At 40.7% G+C, this 17,861-nt stretch overlaps 1 protein-coding gene across 1 annotated transcript; it reads left to right on the top strand.

The window, feature by feature from the left end:
* The first annotated feature begins 1,159 nt into the window (after window positions 1-1,159).
* On the top strand, window positions 1,160-8,871 carry LOC106731559 (transcription factor 15-like). Its single transcript, XM_075933310.2, has 2 exons — window positions 1,160-1,934; window positions 2,803-8,871. The coding sequence occupies exons 1-2, from the start codon at window positions 1,491-1,493 to the stop codon at window positions 2,833-2,835; spliced, it is 477 nt and encodes a 158-aa protein (XP_075789425.2). The 5' UTR covers window positions 1,160-1,490; the 3' UTR covers window positions 2,836-8,871.
* The last annotated feature ends 8,990 nt before the right edge of the window (window positions 8,872-17,861 follow it).

Genomic DNA, 17,861 nt, shown 5'->3' with positions numbered 1-17,861 from the left:
ACCATCAATGCCTATTAGGCAGGATAGGTAGGAATGGTATTCCTGGCCTCTGTTTCTCTAGAGGTGGGTGACAGGGGAGGGATCACGTGAGGATTACCTGTTGTGATCCCTCCCTCTGGGGCATCTGGTATTGGACACTGCCAGCAGACAGGATACTAGGCTAGATGGACCTTTGGTCTGACCCAGTATGGCTGTTCTTATGTTCCTAATTTTTTTTCTAGGAATCTACAAAGGGAAAAAAAGGTTGAAAACCACAGGTCTAGTACTTGGTGGAAAAGCAGATGGAAAAAAACCAAGACACGCCAGAGTTAGTTTGTTAGTCCTTACAAAGCAATTGATATTTCGAAAATGCACTGGAGCAAAGAACATCCTTTTTTCTTCAGAGATAGTAGTATTTTTTTATTATGGGTTGTTTTAATACAAACAAAAAGATATTTGCATTGTGTCTTCATCCTTCAATTGGATCCATGTGGACATATATTATCCACTCTTATTACTGGCATCAGGCTTTGGAGAGGGTTATAATTTTCACCTCTCCTAGAGCCCTTAGATCAGGGCTACTCAATATGCGACCCACGGACTGTTTGTTTGCAGCCTGCAGTGTGGTTTGGCTTTACGCAGGGCTCAACACGTGGCCCGCGGGTGGGATCCTTTGAACATGGCCTCCATTGAGAATATGCTCTACAATGGGCATGAGGCACCACCCAGGCTGGGCGAGCACTGAAAGACGCAAGCGGATGGGCTGGCTGGAACAGATTGATACAGGATGCCAGCATTCCTAGCCCACAGGGAGGAGGTGCAGGGAGCACCAGGGCATTGTGGGAAGTGCTGGCTGCTTAGCCTTATGGGCAGAGCCTTAGAGATGCTGACTGGCTGACAGTGGCCACGTTTGGGTCCAGTGCTGTGGCTTAAGCTTTGTATTTGTGCCTTTCAGTGTGAAAGAAGCTACTTGCATATATATTTGCCTGTCTATGCAACCACACTTAAGTTGCAGCCTTTGGCATGTGCTGTGTCTTTGTGGCCCCCCAGAGCTTCCAAAGCTGAGCAGCCGGCCTTAGCCCCTAACTTCCCCTTTCATTAGCTGTAGGGGGAGCAGCAGCTGACGACAAAGGGAGACAAGCGCGTTAGGAAGCCCCACTCTCTGGCCCCTGGGCTCGGACAAGGTTCTCTCGGGAGCGCCTCGCTCCCTACGGGGCATCCCCGGCCCGGCGGCCGCGCTCCCGCAGGAATGCCCCGGATCCAGGCGCCCTGCCCGAGCCGCGCGGAGCCGGGGCAACAGGTGCAAGGCTGGGGCGGCCACCCCCGAGCGAGCCGCAGCTCCACCTTCCTCGCCTTATTTACGGCGCGGCCACATGGCCGAGCTAAAAGCAGCAGCCATTCAAAGCCCGGCCCCGCCGCCGGAGGGGACCCGGGGCCTCGGCGGCGAGCAGGGGCGAGGAGGCAGCTGCCGTGCATAAAAGTGATGGGGTTGGGGGGCCGGCGGGAGCGCCATGAAGGCCGGCGGGGGTGCCGCGTCCGACCCGGAGAGCAGCAGCAGCAGCAGCAGCGAGAGCAGCTCGGGCAAGTCCCTGCCCCTAGCTGGGAGCCTGGGCAAGCGCAAGCGCAAGAGCCCCCGCCTGAGCGGGCTGAGCAAGCAGCGGCAGGCGGCCAACGCGCGGGAGAGGGACCGGACCCACAGCGTGAACTCCGCCTTCAGCGCGCTCCGCACGCTCATCCCCACCGAGCCCGCCGACCGCAAGCTCTCCAAGATCGAGACGCTGCGCCTGGCCGCCAGCTACATCTCGCACCTGGCCAACGTGCTGCTCCTGCAGCCGCAGCAGGGCGAGGGGGCGGAGCAGCCTTGCCAGCAGTACCAGCCCCGCCTGCAGGGCGGCAGCACCACGGCGGCGCCCCGGCCCATCTGCACCTTCTGCCTCAGCAACCAGAGGAAGCTGGTAAGGCTGGCATGCAGCAGGGGCTGAGCGCGGCCCCGGCCATCGCAGGGGCGGCTGGGAGAATGGAGCCTCCCCCTACTTCAAAGGGGCCGGAGGTGGCATGGCACCTGGCACTACCATGGAGACGGGCCCCACTGGGGCAAAGCCTGTCTCCTTCTCGCCCACCCCACACACTTAAACTAGTCTCCCAACCACAGCAAACATCTAGATTCCACAATTTGCTGTCTTAAGGTTCACAAAGCCCCTTCTCCTCTTGGCATCGGTAGGAGACCTGATTGTAGCTGTTAAGCAAATACTCTTTGCTCAATAGTGTACACAACACCCCCCCCCCCTGCAAAGTCAGCTTTTCATGGAAGGACAGTCTCCTAAAGCTTCACAGGCAGAAAAACCTTAGGGGGGAGGGATCCCTCTAGGAACAGCTTTGGTGCTTGTTTTAATTTATTATAATTAACTCACTTTTTGTGAGCTTGCTTAGGTAAGACATCTACTGTACAGGTCATAGAACACATTTTCTCAAACTCCAAGCTCCACAAAGAGGAAAAAAAATGAAAATCAGCTAAATATGACAAGTTGACTCATCTCAGTCTACAGTTTAGATACAGTACTTGTGTCTTCATTTTGTTCTCTACATATAGCAGCTTCACAAATACTATTCTACCCCAGCATTAACTGCACTGTTGTACTTCTGATAAACTTGCTTCACACTATTAAATCTAAGTAGAGTTAAAATATAAGTGCTAGGAATCTAAAGGGCTAACTTTGTTTGGTGTGTGTGTTAAATTAGGTGTACAATGCCAAGAAAAGGAAGATAGTGCATTTCCTTTTTCATGTTGATGTTTTCTAATATCTTTTCTATCCATTCTTACAGACCAGAGAAGGGAAGAAACACTTGTCTATGTGAAGTTTTAACTGGACATTGAATCAGCTGAAAAGCTTGCACAAATCTTGCACTGACTGTAGAACGGTTTTAGAGAAATTCTCTACACTCATGTTTACACTGAAATTATGCAATAGCAAAAGCTACTTTTTAAACCATAAAAACCCACTGCTATGCACTTTGTTTTATATTATGGTAGGTTTGTTCAGGCTGTTTTGCCAATGAAATTGAACACTGTGGAGAGAGTTGCACCTGGTGTGGCTGCTATTTTAATGCAAGAAATGTTCCTAAGCAGCCAACCCATGATCTTGATGGCTCTTCAATTTATGTCACATGATGAAACTTGAACTTTGAAACACACAGTGTCTCCTGTCAATGGAAGCTGTCATAACATGCCATCCTCTGTGCCTATAACCAATATTGGGCTGAACAGTCATGTCATCCACTCTTACAGATGCTTATGCTCATTTGTGTGAGAGAAAGTGGCAGCTTGACATGCTGAGGGTCGTTGAAGTTACACAGATTTTAAAGGCACTCACCCAAAAACCAAGATACAAAAGCCACACATACGGCAGCTCACATTACTCATCTAGTCACAATAGAATGCCTCTCAAAGAGACATGGCCAAGATGGGCGGTCACTATCTCTGTCAGTACATGGGGAAGTTGAGAAGTGCTGTGTAAGGGAGGTTTTCATATAATACAGTGTGCACTGTGCCAATCCTCTAAATAGCGTGGGATCTTTCTAAATTTGTGCTTGATAAGCACAGAATAGGGAGGGTTTCCCCAGGGCTCTCTAAATTTATCTAGGTTATTCTCAAGTTGAAGCTGTACACTGCTGATGTCACTCACTCATTAATACCTTATGAACTTGTAAACTTAATTCGGAATTAAGTCTTAAGCACAGGTGTGTCCTGGTTCCCAATTTGGGCACAATGACAAAATTGAAAAAACAGTTAATATATTAGATTTTCATATACAGGTCAATTTACAGTGGAAGGTTTAAATGGTAAGTTTACCTCCTGGTCTCTTTGTGCAACTTATTATGCTAAAAATATTGGTCAGTCAGGCTCATGCATATCTAGTGAAACAGAATGACCCTCAAGAAGTCAGGGTTAAAGTGCTTAAATAAGCCTTTCCAGCCCTCCTAAATATTTTATACCTTAGATATATATTGCCTTTGTGGTATTAAAAAGCAGATAGACTTGCTGCTTCTTGGGACAGCAATAATTTATGTGCAGCAAAATATGCTTTCCTGGGGACGGCAGCATAATTGTCATCACCCACTGTGAGGTCACCTTGCCTGGTGGACCACACCCTCTTGTAGAACTTCACTCATATCAAAGACAAGGAGGGGGGAATAAGGAAATGGAAGCTGTTGCGGTATTTATTGTATCGCTGACTTTTCTTCAGCCTCACAACCCCCCACCTCAAAACATACAGAGCAAATTCTGCAGATTTTCCCCAATATACACCAAAAACTCATTACTTTACTATTGGAACTTTTAAATCCCTCATGCTCCCCCTACTGGACATTTTGCAGTGCCATTTTAAAACACTTCTCTTGTACCCACAGGAGCTGTAGGAAATGTCTCCTCAAAGAGGTTGATCCAATGGGACTATTCATGTGCTTAAAGTTGCACACATGATTCAGTGCTTTCCAGAGCAAGGTCCCAGTTTCCTGCTTTTAGTATGCTGCTATCTTTAATGCATCTTTAGCATATGCTCAGTGTAGCGATTCAAACTACTGACAGACTAGCTTTTTCTTAATGTTTTTTTACTATAGTTTTTATTTGTGTGCAGAAATCTCCCAAACATGTTGTCCAAAGTATTGCTTTGTTTTTAAAAATGGTTTTGTAATGGCTTAGAAACTGGATGTGGATCTTTTTAAATTATGTTTTATAGTTTTTAAAGCAGATTTTTAGATTTTAGTGTAGATTAATCATATTTTGAGTATACTATATCAAATACAAGCTTAATAGTGAAACAGATTATAATCGCCATATCTTTCATTAGGATACTATAAACATTTAAACAGCAATTTTATATTTTTAGGTTTTACATAAACATTCTATAAAGACTCATTCATAAAGAAATTGAACAAGATAATTTTGAACTTTCCAAAACATCTTAGATAATGTTCATTTAATTTTAATAGCTTTTCCTGGCAAATGTAGCTTAGTTACATTTGGCATGGATTGCATTTAAGTTTTTAAAAGGCCCTCAACATTGGAAGGTGTGGTCCACTATTTTTTAAATTTAGTGTTAACTTAAAACTTGTTCATGAGTTTCCTCAAGTAAGAAGTGATTTACACAGTGCTAAAGTTTTTTCAAAATGGAAACCTACATCCATGGTATTTATGTGCTACGTGTCCAATTTACACAGGATCGTTTTCTACCTGCTTCTGTTGAAGTCCATGTCAAAATGGGAGCTCTCTGCTGATAAATGTAGGAGGGGGACATAAGCCATATTCAGTGTGGAGTAATGTGACATTAAATGCTGCAGTCCTTACTCATTAAAATTATTCACTTTGAGAGGATTGCAGGACTGTGTCCAGTGTTTGATTATTAAATAGTTGCATTTCTAGAACACCTATAGGTTCCAATCTGAGCTTCAGTGCATTAGGTTCTGCACATGCATGTAACAAGCAGTGCCTTCCCCCTCAAAATCCTATACGGGGAAGATTTCATAGCCGCAGGTCCCAATACTACAGACAGAAGATTTCATAGCCGCAGGTCCCAATACTACAGACAGATGTGAATAACTTTATGCTTATGAGTAGTACATTGAATTAATTGAGGCAGATGCTCAGCTGTATAGACCATCAGAGCTCCATTACAGTTCTTTGATAGTTTGTTAGCTAGGGATCTACCCCAGTATCTCTACTCATGTGCATATTGAACTGAATCATTATTGATAAATGGAGTTTCATAACGGTATGTCAGAAAGAGCTGGATGGTGGATAGTGTAGTTGTGCATAAAATTCATCTGTGTCAAGTTGAAAATTAATCCTCAGGAATCATAGCTGAGGTATGAATACTAAATTTATTAGGATACTTACCATCCTATACTTCACACAGACTTGTTTGTATGTCTTATCAGTTCTGTTTAAATCAGTGCACATTGTTTGTAGCATGCACAGATTGTATAAACATATTTTCAATCCTGGATGCCTAAAATTGAATACCTCAACTCTGAGTTAGGCTCCTAAATAAAATTATTTTTCAAAGGTAAGACCTGCCATGAACACCTTCCACTACCATTATTGATTTTCTACCTATATATTAATTATACAATATATTTAAATATAAGTAACCTAATTTAAATCCCATAACTTTTCCCTGTTCAAGTTTAAACCTCTGGGTTAAACAGATGTCATTGGTGACACACTGAAGCTGGCCTCATCAGATTTTATGAAACGATAGTTTTTAAAATTAAATCGCCATATTCCATATCACAGCCACTGAATGTGTTCTGAATGTACCAGTGCCCTCAAAAGGACAAGTCATAATCATTTGACTAAGTTTATTAAAAATTCAAATATACTGTTTGATTTTTTAAAAACTAATAAGGATGTATGTCTGAGTGTTCTTTAAGGTATTTATTACTATAATTTAAAATATTTGTTCTTCAAGCAGAAGAAAGTATTTCCTTTCCATTGTCTACTTGAAAAGTCTAGCTCCTGCCTAAAATCAAATTGTTTTCAAAATGTGCTAATTTCTGCTAAAATAAACTATTTTTATAACTTGTATAAACAATAAAATAAAGTTCTGGAGGTATACATCTTTCTCTAGCTATCTCAGTGTTGAAAATATGCACTGATGAGTACTGTATGTTAAAAGCAGATATTCTTTTGTACACCTTTAAAAGACTATCTGTGTGATAATCCTTGTAAATAGGATTTTCTTCTTGCAAATAGGATTTTTTTAAATAAAATTTTACATTAGGGCTGGTAGAACATTTTCATTAATTAGTGCTTCAAACTTGCCATGAGCCAATGGTGGTCTGTATAGAATTCACTGGTCCTATGGAGAAGTCTCCTTTCATTTCCAACTGGAACAGTCATATTAATCGATTTTTTTTAAATAATTTTGCTAAATGTTTTTTCACATAAGTAATTGCTATTGCCACAGAGATGTTAACCAACCATGAATGGGAAGTTATATGCTTCACATGACAGCACATGAGATGGCACAAAAGAGACAAAGCATATTCAGCTTAAGGGATCTGACCAGCTATGCAACAAGCCTCGAGAGAAGACCAAGCAAAGTAAGTCTTACTGTGTTTAGTAATATCCTGCAAAACCTTTGGAAGCACCTGTCTACCACAGGAGTGACAAAGTTTCTGCCTCTAAACCCCACCCAAAAAAGAAAAAAAATTAAAACTCTACCTGTAACAAAGTTTTACACTGAAAGGGAGATAATAGACTTCAAGGAAGCTAGAGACTTACCTATTTTATAAGGAAGATGCTGGGATCCTTAGGTCATGGAAAGCAATATAAAACTAATGACTTAGTCTTTGGGGTAGTTACAAAAGACTGAGAACCCTCACATTAAACAATTTCAAACCCATTCAGACTTAATGGATTGAAGTTTATTCACAAATCTCAGCTTTTGCAAATTCACTGAGGTGGGCACCACTACTTTAATTGTCCCCCGTAAATGATGAAATAACTACAAATATTTGTTAAGTTCATCTAGAGGCACCTGCTCTTACTGTGTGTTCTGGTGTCAGAAGAAGTACAGGAAGGATGGTCCAAGTACTTAAAATTGTACCCAGGGTCAAACAAGGCCCTGCTTTACCACAAATATCCTGTATGATGATAGGAAAGTCAGCGCCTTTCTACTATATCTCAATTCCCTCGCTGCTATTCCCATTTTACAGAATTTAACACAAAGGAATTGAAGGTAAATGCTTTAAATGCTAGGAAAATATCCGCTTAAGTTTGACAGATGAGCTGTGGAAGCAAACTAAACTTTTTTTTTTCAGTTCCTCTGAAACTATGTTTAGACTTTCCATCCCATGAAAACATTTCATCTATTCAGAATGATTTTCCCTTCCCCCAAAAACCTGAAGGTTTTTTTTTTTAAATGGAAATTCAGTTTTCCTGCTCATTCTGTTGCACTCAGTATGTGATGAGATCCTTACATGGATGGATGGGGGGAGCGGGGGAGAAAGAGAGAGAGATAAAAACTGAAATGACGTAGTTGGCTTTGTGCCAAGGACAGAATAGGTCTGAAAACTTGAAGGAATAAACTACAACACACATTTTAATTCAAGCTAAAATAAAAAGTTACAGAGAGAACCTTTTATCAGGGCAACTTAATAAAAGCTGGTAGTTCAATGCCTACAAAGGACTCCAAACAACCAATTCTAGATTTTTGCTAAAGTTAGCAATTGCATCTCTTGTTTGTTTATGGGGAGCGGAAGCAAACTCTTTACCGATCATTGCTGATGCCTGCCTGATCAAAATTAACTTGATATTGAGCACCGCTGGGGTTAGTACATTTGTATCTTAAACACTTATGAATCTCTGTTACTCTTTGGATGTAGTGATTGCTTTTTAGACATGTTTAAAACAATTTCAGAAATACCATTTGGCCGTTGGATTGAATAAAAGAAATGTATAGGTCATATCTAGTGGTAGTGGATATTACTACTAATTATAAGAGTCTGTGAAGATTGAAATAATGGAGTCTGGACTGTAGAACAAGGAAGTTAGGAGAGAGAAATTTCCCACTGGGACAAGATTTTTTTTTTTAAGTTCAAAAAAATCTAAGAGATTCAGAGAGCATATCCTTAAGGCTCATTTATTAATAAGTGCTCAATATATAATATTGTACTACCAGTTTTTAAAACATTTGATAAGTGAATGTCTAGCCAAATCCAGTAACAGTTAAAGCATATTATAGACCTAGGAATAGACTGTACATTTCCTATCTATGTGACTGACTCCCTGGAATATTGGACAAGTCACTTAGTCCAGGATCTGGGCCTAAACCTCTGTCTTGCTTTCACCAGGGCTGCGTCTAGACTGGAAAGTTTTTCAGAAAAGCTTGCCAGCTGTCTACACTGGCCACTTGAATTTGCGCAAGAACACTGACGATCTAATGTAAGATCATCAGTGTTCTTGCGCAAATACTATGCTGCTCCCATTCGGGAAAAAGCCCTCTTGCGCAAATGCTTTTGCATTTTCCGCAAGAGGGCCAGTGTAGACAGTTAAAAAGTGTTTTGCGCAAAAAAGCCCCGATGGTGAAAATGGCAGTTAGGGCTTTCTTGCGCAAAACCACATCTAGATAGGCACAGACGCTTTTCCGCAAAAAGTGCTTTTGCGCAAAAGCGTCCGTGCCAATCTAGACGCTCTTTTCTGCGAATGCTTTTAACGGAAAAACTTTTCTGTTAAAAGCATTTGTGGAAAATCATGCCATTCTAGACATAGCCCAGGAGTCAAGAGGGATAATAATATTTACATCACAGCAGCATTGAGAGTCTTGCTTAATTTTCATCAAGTGCTTTGAGATCCTCAAAGGGGGAAAAAAAAAAATCAATAGATATAAAAACACGTATTGAAATGACTGCTGACTGATGTTGAGAGTAATTTTATTTGTTAAACCTACATTCCTACATCTCCAACACTTTTCCTTCCACCCCGGCAAAATAAAAAACCCTACATATGCAAACAAATTATTTAACAGCAGTTGATCATAAAGGATATCGGAAAAGATAAGTGGGACAGGGAAGGAATTGTGTCCAACAGAAAGGTCAGGCATCTGTCAGGTCTAGATGGGATCAGGCAGCTGTGTTCTAACCTGAAAGGGTGTTTTGAAGTTGAGCCTTTCTAGGAAAGCAACAACATGTTCAGTATGAAAAGCAGCAAAGTGGGTTAGGGGTCTTCCAGCCAGTAAAATGAATCCTGAAAGGGAAGCACTTAAGCTCATATTTTTCATATGGAATAGGTTTAGTAGTTGTCCTTAGGTATGGGTATTTTTTAAAACATATCATTGCTGTTGTATAGGATATGAAATAGCTGGGGCAGGTTTCAGGCCAGATTATTAGCTGGCCCAGATCAGTGCAACTCCAGTGAGTCAACAATTACATCAATTTACAGCAGCTGAGGATCTAATGCTTGCCTAGTTAAGTTGTAATCAGATGAAAATAAAAAAGTTCTTGATATAGCTGGACTTAGTAATGTACAGAAGTGGTCTGAAACAGAATCATGATGGTATCTTACAAAGTGGTGGCAAACCTTACACTTAAGCTGCTTGGATAATATGCAATATTGATTTGTTCTTATATAACATACATTCTTCTCAACTGCCTTTCCCCAAACTGCATTAACATTAAATAACTAGATTGCCTCATTGTAAGAAGTGCAAGATACACTATACTACAAATATAGTGTATGTACATTTAAAATGGACAGCACTGTAGTTTTCCTTTACTAATCATGAGTGGCAGTTCAGGCAGTGACTCACTTAAGCTTTGCTTCCCTTTAGTTCTGTGATCCAGCCTGTCACACACATAAGTACTGCTTGCCTCAAGTTTTGTATGAAGTACTCAGTGTGCTAATGATTAAATATTTAGTGTTTATGAGCATCAGTTTCCATGGGATACTCCACACTGTGGACAGAACTTTGGATGTGAAGCACAAAAGAATACAGACACTCACTGTTGCCTCTGATACAAGCAGCAGCTCTAGTAGCTCTCTGCTGAGTGTTTCTAAATTGAATATTACCCCCTCATTTTCACAGGGTGAAATCCATCTCTATGCTAGTGCCAGAATTCAATCTATTCACCACTTTTAAGTCCTCAAGATCCAGCCTACAATTTCCCAGATACAGTTGAAAATTAACTAAGGCTGAAACTAGTGACAAAAGCTCACAAAAAAGCCCTGCGTTCCACTTATGCCCTTAGGACACATGCCACTCCCAGTAAAACTCCCATTGATCTCAGACACAACAGGCCTGTGCTTTTTATATGGCATTTAAGTTATTCCCCGTGATGGCCCCTGCATCGTGAAGTTTGGAAATATTTCGCATCATTTTAAAAGACAACAATTTTAAATACTAAGACACTCGTTCATTATCTTGATAAACAGTCATAGAAGTAATGTTTTAATTAATTGGCTGACAGACAACTGCACAACCACTTAAATAGTATGCCCATTTCCAAAAAGGACAGATGCCTAAGAACACTAATTTATTTCACCATAGGCCTCCAACCAGTAAGATAACAGTTTTCAGTCATCCAAAACAATCCCCTTCTCAATGGTAGCAGATTCCAAATTGGAAGTTTAGAGGTATGTGTCATTACTAGTCTAAGAAAAAGTACTTACAGTTTATGGTATGTCTGGTGGGACAGGCACACTCTCCATAAAAGGGTCTACGTTGTCCACGATAAGGCTATGCAGCATATCCAACTAGAAACAGAATGAAATCAGGCTACTTTTCTGCTACATAAAGTATATTACTACTTATTTTAGCTTCTGTAAAGAAATAAAATGCATGTTCTATGATCTGCCTCCACATTCCAGAAAGTGCCATAATATTGCAGTATACTTCCGTTAAATGAGATGATCCATTACTTGGCACATTTTACTTTCCACTGGGGTGTTGCAAATGAGTGGATTCTAGTCTGTGCATAAAAGAAATATACTTCTATATAAATGTAAGTATTGTAAGTGCATAAAATTGTCACCATTTCTCCTAGTTTGCACACACTGATGTGTCACAACATTCCAAAAGGAAAAACACTGGGGAAGAGTCTTGAAAAGCCTGTTTACAGGCCAATAAAAACCTCTCTTTAAATGCTTATTTATTTTAGTCTTTTGAAGGGTGATACGGGGCCTGATTCCTGTTTCCACTGTACCCTGTTCTACACCTAAAATTTCAGGTCAGCTTAGCTACATCATCCATACCCTATGCAATGCATTTAGCTTAACCTAGCCCCTACTGTGAGCACAACTAGGGTATGGGAAGAATTTTTTCCATCAACTTAGCTCCTGTCTCTTGAGGGAGTAGATTTTATTAAAGCTAATGTTAAAAATGTACATAATACATGGGTTAAGAAAAGAGTGTCTATACATCTGGGTATAGTGCGTAGGTTATCCACAAATACAAGGTTTGTTCTAGAAGACATAAGAGGCCTATGTACATATGAGCAATAACACACATTTAGGAGAACAACAACAGTTTGATACTACAACAATAGAACAATCCCTTCTACTACTGTAGATAATGTCTACATTAAAGCATTACCACACTGAAGCGATAACATTTGTGACTGAGACATACAACTTTTATGTTGCTCTGGGAACATTAAAGGGATTTATAGGAGCCTAAATTATATTTACAATTACTTTATATCACTTGAACAGTACAAAACTACCTTAAAGTAAAATGACTTTATTTTCAAAAAAAGTAACAGAAGCTCTATCTCAGGGTACTTTACTCACCACAAGGATGTTCTTAGTGGCCACAGCTGTTGGGCCAATACTCCTTCCTACAGTTACATACCACCACTCTCCTAATGAATTTCTCTGAAGAGTCAGTTGCTCTCAGTTTGCAGCTTGGCTCTCCAGGCAGGTCATTATGGGTTTTTTTCCCTTCCAAGGCAAAGGATATTATGTGCCCTAAAGTTTAACAGTACCCACTGTCCCATTTTCCCAGGGGCAAGTAGGAAATCTTAGGCCTGCCTTCTATCCTGGGTTTTGGCCCACAGACCCCACAACAAGCAGTTAAGGTCTGCACAGTCCTTGACTAGGCTTCATTCAGACCACCCATCCTGTTTCTAGCCAGCTGTGCTAAGTCTCTTAATTAGTCCTTGCTCCTTGGCCCCTCCACCAACTGCAGTTTAGAGATGATTAATAGCTTATATAGCCCCCTTAACTCCTTCAGGTCCTGTGTGGAGTAGATACCCCATCCTAGAAATTCATTGACTTCCAGTGGAAACCATTTCTAAATCACTTGTTACCCAGATTCAGTTTTTACCTGTGTTGTGAAAAATGGCCACATCTCCGTAATTACTACACCTAGCATAACACAAGCATTTTTGCTTCTCTGCTCCTAGGCCAGTGTTTTAGCTGAACTATACTAAGTGTCATGTTACAGTCTGTGCCCCCTCTGTTCCCCTTCACTGCCCCTCACAGAGGAAGGGAACGAAAACACCATGGCAATCTGAGGTAACTCTGGGAGGGAAAGGCAGGTGAACAAAACATCGCCTCTCTGCATAAGCTACATGCAGCATACCCACTGAAGAGAAAAAGGAGCTAAGGACAGGCCACTGGGAAGAAAAAGAGGAAATGTATAGTATATTTCCTCTTTTTTGCAACCCAAAGATAGTGCATAATTCAAAGAACACAAAGTATGATTAATGCACTTCAGAAAACTCTTCTCCTCCTCTCCCCATACCCTATGAGCTCACTGAAGAGAAAGAAGTCAAATGGCAGCAGCATAGCTGGGCCACCTACAGAACACTGCTGGGGCTCAGATGGAAAGTTGTGATGGCATTACAGAAAAAAAACCTTCCTTGTAACTATTTAAGGATGTATGATGCTTGCCCCACATTTTCTGGGTCCTTGACCTCTGACACAAATCTAGCTGCGATCCTGTGCCTACAGAAAATAATACATCAGAAACAGTTTAAGTGTTTCCCTACACTCTCATTTTATGAAGAGGGGAACCTATAGCCCTGTTTACATTAATATTTAAGGTGAGATTTCAGTCTCTAATGGTTAATGCATATGTACCTTATTGAAAATATTTGCTATTCTGCTTTCATATGAGAGCACAGGGAGGCCTTTGTACATGGTAGTTAGTAAATATTTCAGACACTGGAGTTTAGAATTATTCTATCCTCATACGAATCTGTTTTTGTGCAGAAAGGGTCACATTTGGAAAGTAAAGAGGTATTGGACTTAGGCAGCTAGGAGCCCTTCCATGTCACAACATAACTAATGGGAAACTCCTGTCCTCAATATTCTGAGGGGTCTGATTCCAGTTTGCGTTGTTGCTAATCTAGCCAAAAGCAAGTGCCACCAGCTTTTTCTGCCCTGCAAAAGAGATTATTTATATGCACATAATCTGAATAATATGGGCATTAACTTGCAGCTACTACTTTAGGGGTTCAGCTGTAGACTGAATTCATTTAAGATTTAGCTTAAAAATGCCCTTTTATAGTAACCAACCTTCAAGTGCATGAGGTTACTGTACATTTCTCTGTTAATTAGGAGCTTTGCCTAATTTAATTCAAGGCTGCTGACAGAAAGACTTGTGATCAAGAGTATTTTAAACTGGTGACTGACAGTAACAGCAGTGCTACAATCTTCTGTCTCAGTTGGACTAAGTATTCAGATCATTTTCATACCCAAACATTTGATTAAACAAGATTTACTGATTAACAACTAAGTTTAATATGTGCATGCATATCATATCTACATCTGTTCCTATTGGTGTACATTTGCATTATAATTGAATACACAATTTATACATTTACTTCCGTTTCTTTATCTGGAAGGTACAATTGTAGATTAAGATGTATTTACATCATTTAGCAGATGATTGGACATTATCCATATAATACTGTATAATCTGTTTAGACTTTCAAGAAATGAAGACAATATTGGACTGTATCTGATAATGGGATTCAATTAGCATATGCACAAAGATTAACTTTATTTTGTTCCACTGCACGGGCAATACAAAGGTTCAATATTTTAATTTAACTACCCTGATTTTGGTTTAAATATACACGGAGATGCTGCAATGCTGAATTGAAGCTAAAGAAAATCCCCATAGAACTAAGCAGTTATATTTTTTTCAGAGTTTGAATGTCACATTGAAGTCATAGGGAAAAGTTTGTGGCTCTTTAACACAGAGAGATCCCTAATCTTCAACAATACATCCTTCTGTGTGTGTGTTTTTAAATAAAATAATGATCCTAAAATATTTGGATTGTAGATCTAACCATTTTAAAGCATCAGGACTATGTGTTAGAACAACAAATTGGTTTTACTCAGTAATCTACACAGGTGTGACCCAGCAAAGGTCAATAGTCAACTACTTTGTTCAAGCATGGAAAGTTAAAAATAGATGTTGTAACGATAGTTTTATAAAGATAGGTGATATACTTCTAAGGTATAAAATTGGTAACCTTCTAGGGTCAAAACACATTGAAGAAATGATCGTAAGTACCTAAAATTGGATCAACATTGGAATGGAAAGACATGCAAAATAAAGACAGAGTGGTGTGTGTTCAAAAGAAGTGAAATGGTAATTTCCAAGGTGATTTCTGATTTTGCTAATTTTATATTGTTTTGTTTTTGTTGTAAGAAAGTTTTTTTTAACTCTAAAGGGACTGAGGTTATTGGCCATCACTGTCTGTCCCTTTTAAGAAATGCAACGTAGTATATCTATTTGAACGCAATCTGGACACATCCTTAAATTAAATGATGTCATTCTTATTGCTAGCTTGACAACACGGGGCAGACAGCACTCCACAGGCAGGGCTCCTGCAGGGAGACTGCATCTCATCGTATGCTGCAAACGCTAGGCTCTGGAATGTCTATCAGTGTTGTCCATGTGCTATGGATGTGATGGGAGCATAGCTGATAGCTTCTTGTACAGCGAGAATCCATGGGCCACAAAAATGCTGAGCTGGAGGTCAGTTAGTTGTTTCCCCATTCTCCCCAATTCTCAAAGAGTGCCAAATGAAGGTAATATGGTAACATAAGGCATGCTCCTTCCCATGGGCTCCAAGATACTCTACTCATGTCCTGGTCCTGCCCAGGAAAAAGCAGTCTTAAGGAGGGTCCAATACTGACCATTTTTGGGAACTTCTCCAGACCACTGTGTCTTGTTTCGCAAGTGAGCCAGGATGCATTATGGAGAAAGGCCTCTATCCTCACCCCTTGAGAAGAGCTATAATAGGTAACAGGGGCAAGAACCCTCCCTCCCAAGTCTTGCTGGGATTATGTTGGCTAGGACAGCCCACAATAGCAGGATCCGTAACATCCCAGGGTACATCTAGACTACATGGCTCCGTCGATGGAGCCATGTAAAGTAGTTTACTCGGCATAGTCAAAGAAGCGGGGATTTAAATAATCCCCGCTTCATTAAAATAAAAATGGCCACCGTGCTGTGCCGATGATCAGCTGATCCGGCACAACGCGGCAGTCTAGAGGCGGCGCAGTCAACAAGAGAAGCCTTTGTCAACTGCTCCGGTATGCCTCGTGAAACTATGACTATGCTGAGTAAACTACTTTACATGGCTCCGTCGATGGAGCCATGTAGTCTAGATGTACCCCTACGGTGTAGTTCCTAACTCTCATGGTTTCAGACTCTCTGCAGGTTCAGGTAGATGTCACTGCCTCGATTACACTTCAGTCATGTTTCAAGCTTTCCTTCACAGCTATGAGGGTGAGACACTTTTATTTTAAAGAAAGCTTAGTTTCAGATGTTATCACATTGCTTCAGGGTCTGTGTCCCCAGGCATATACCTTGTCATGGCTCCTTCCCCACTCTGGCATGATAAATGCAGAAGTGAGAGCCAGCAAAAGTACCCCAAAGCCTTATCTACCAGACTTTGGTATAAAACTTCCCCCCAAAATCTTAACAACCTAGATTTTGGGGATAAATCCCGCTGCCACCACCCAAGTATTGATAAGAATATCAGGGGAGAGATCACGTGGGAAATCTCACCGCTAAAGTACAAACCAGGACACAAAAATTAACCGTCAGGTTAAGAAAAGAAAAGAGAAAGAACTTCTATTATCAGCACAATATTCCTATTGCAAGCATAATGACCAGATGGAAAAATAACAAAATAATATACTCATGGAGAAATTCCACCATGGGCCTAGAACTTAGTTACAAAGGAAAGCCAAAACATTTGTTTAAAGTGCACAGACATCAGATCCCATTTCCCAAACCATAAAACGGATTTATCTAAACTTTACCCTACTTACAGAAAGGTGAGGAACTAGATGGAGAGGAACTGCCCAGAGAAAAGGGAGAGGGAAAAAACAAAATTCCTTTGTCCCAGTTTGAAATTTCTACATACATTCCTATTGGCCAACTCTATCTGAGTTACGTACGGTTAACCCCTTAGTTCCCAGGCTGCTGGCTAACCCTCATGATCATGACATACCTGTACCCTAAACTGACCATGGTACCAAGCACTCTCTGGGAGCAATGCCCCTTTCCTCAGCCTTTGTCCACGGGATAAGGATTTGGCCATTTATCTGGTTAGGAAAATAAATTAAGAACGCCTCAGGTGTGTGCTTATAAGAATCCAGAGTCCCTTCCCTATTAGCAATCAGAATCACTTAGGTGATTTATTGTGAAGCGGTTTGGGATTATGGTTTATTTTGTAATTTCCCTAGCTCAAGCCAGTGGATTTTACCCTTTAGGGAAATATTAGTGCTATTTCATGTCTTTATCTCATTACTCAGATACAGCAAATCCCACTGTCATGTTCCAGCTGTATGCTGTTCAAAAAGCCCCATTAAGTATTTTACAAATAGAAAAAACAGTTATTTCTCCTTTGGTCCTTCAACACAGTGGGTACTGTGTATGTCTCTCCTACCATTTAGAATAAAACATTGATTAAAAAGTGTTCCAATACATTCAGTCCTTATGCCACTGCATTCTAGAATGTGTCATCTTGGCTCTGCCTTTGCCTCTCAGCTTGTCTTGTTGTCATGAAGAGACACCTTTTGTGCATTTTGTAGACTGAAGTTTAACCTACCAAGCAGCAAAACTGAGCTACAAATTTTCCATTTGCTTCTCATCGGAACCTGACTTGGGGCTTTTTGTTTCATTTTGCCCTGAGGCACAGACAGAAGCAAATAAGTAATAAACTAGTTCAGAAAGTCCCCAGCAGCAGTGAAGGGATTGTAACAAAGCCAGTGTGGTATAATATGCCCCTTCCTCTGAACCAGTTAAGCCTTTATTTGCCTGTTACAGCACTGCTGGGAATCTATGTGGTTTCACGATAGTCTTGGGAGCGATAGGGAATGGGGAAAGACAGTCACTCTCTCTAGCAGGTTTCCA

The sequence above is a fragment of the Pelodiscus sinensis genome, chromosome 7 (assembly GCF_052426305.1).
Source record: "Pelodiscus sinensis isolate ZL-2025 chromosome 7, ASM5242630v1, whole genome shotgun sequence".
Lineage (NCBI taxonomy): Eukaryota > Metazoa > Chordata > Testudines > Trionychidae > Pelodiscus > Pelodiscus sinensis.
The sequence above is the reverse complement of the archived record's forward strand: the minus strand, read 5'-3'. Positions and strand labels throughout refer to the sequence as shown.

Bases quoted from the DNA above. Each gene is read 5' to 3' on its own strand.
- LOC106731559 (XM_075933310.2), top strand. From the start codon at position 1,491: ATGAAGGCCGGCGGGGGTGCCGCGTCCGACCCGGAGAGCAGCAGCAGC. The intron at 1,935-2,802 runs GTAAGGCTGGCA...CCATTCTTACAG, and splicing joins TCAGCAACCAGAGGAAGCTG to ACCAGAGAAGGGAAGAAACA.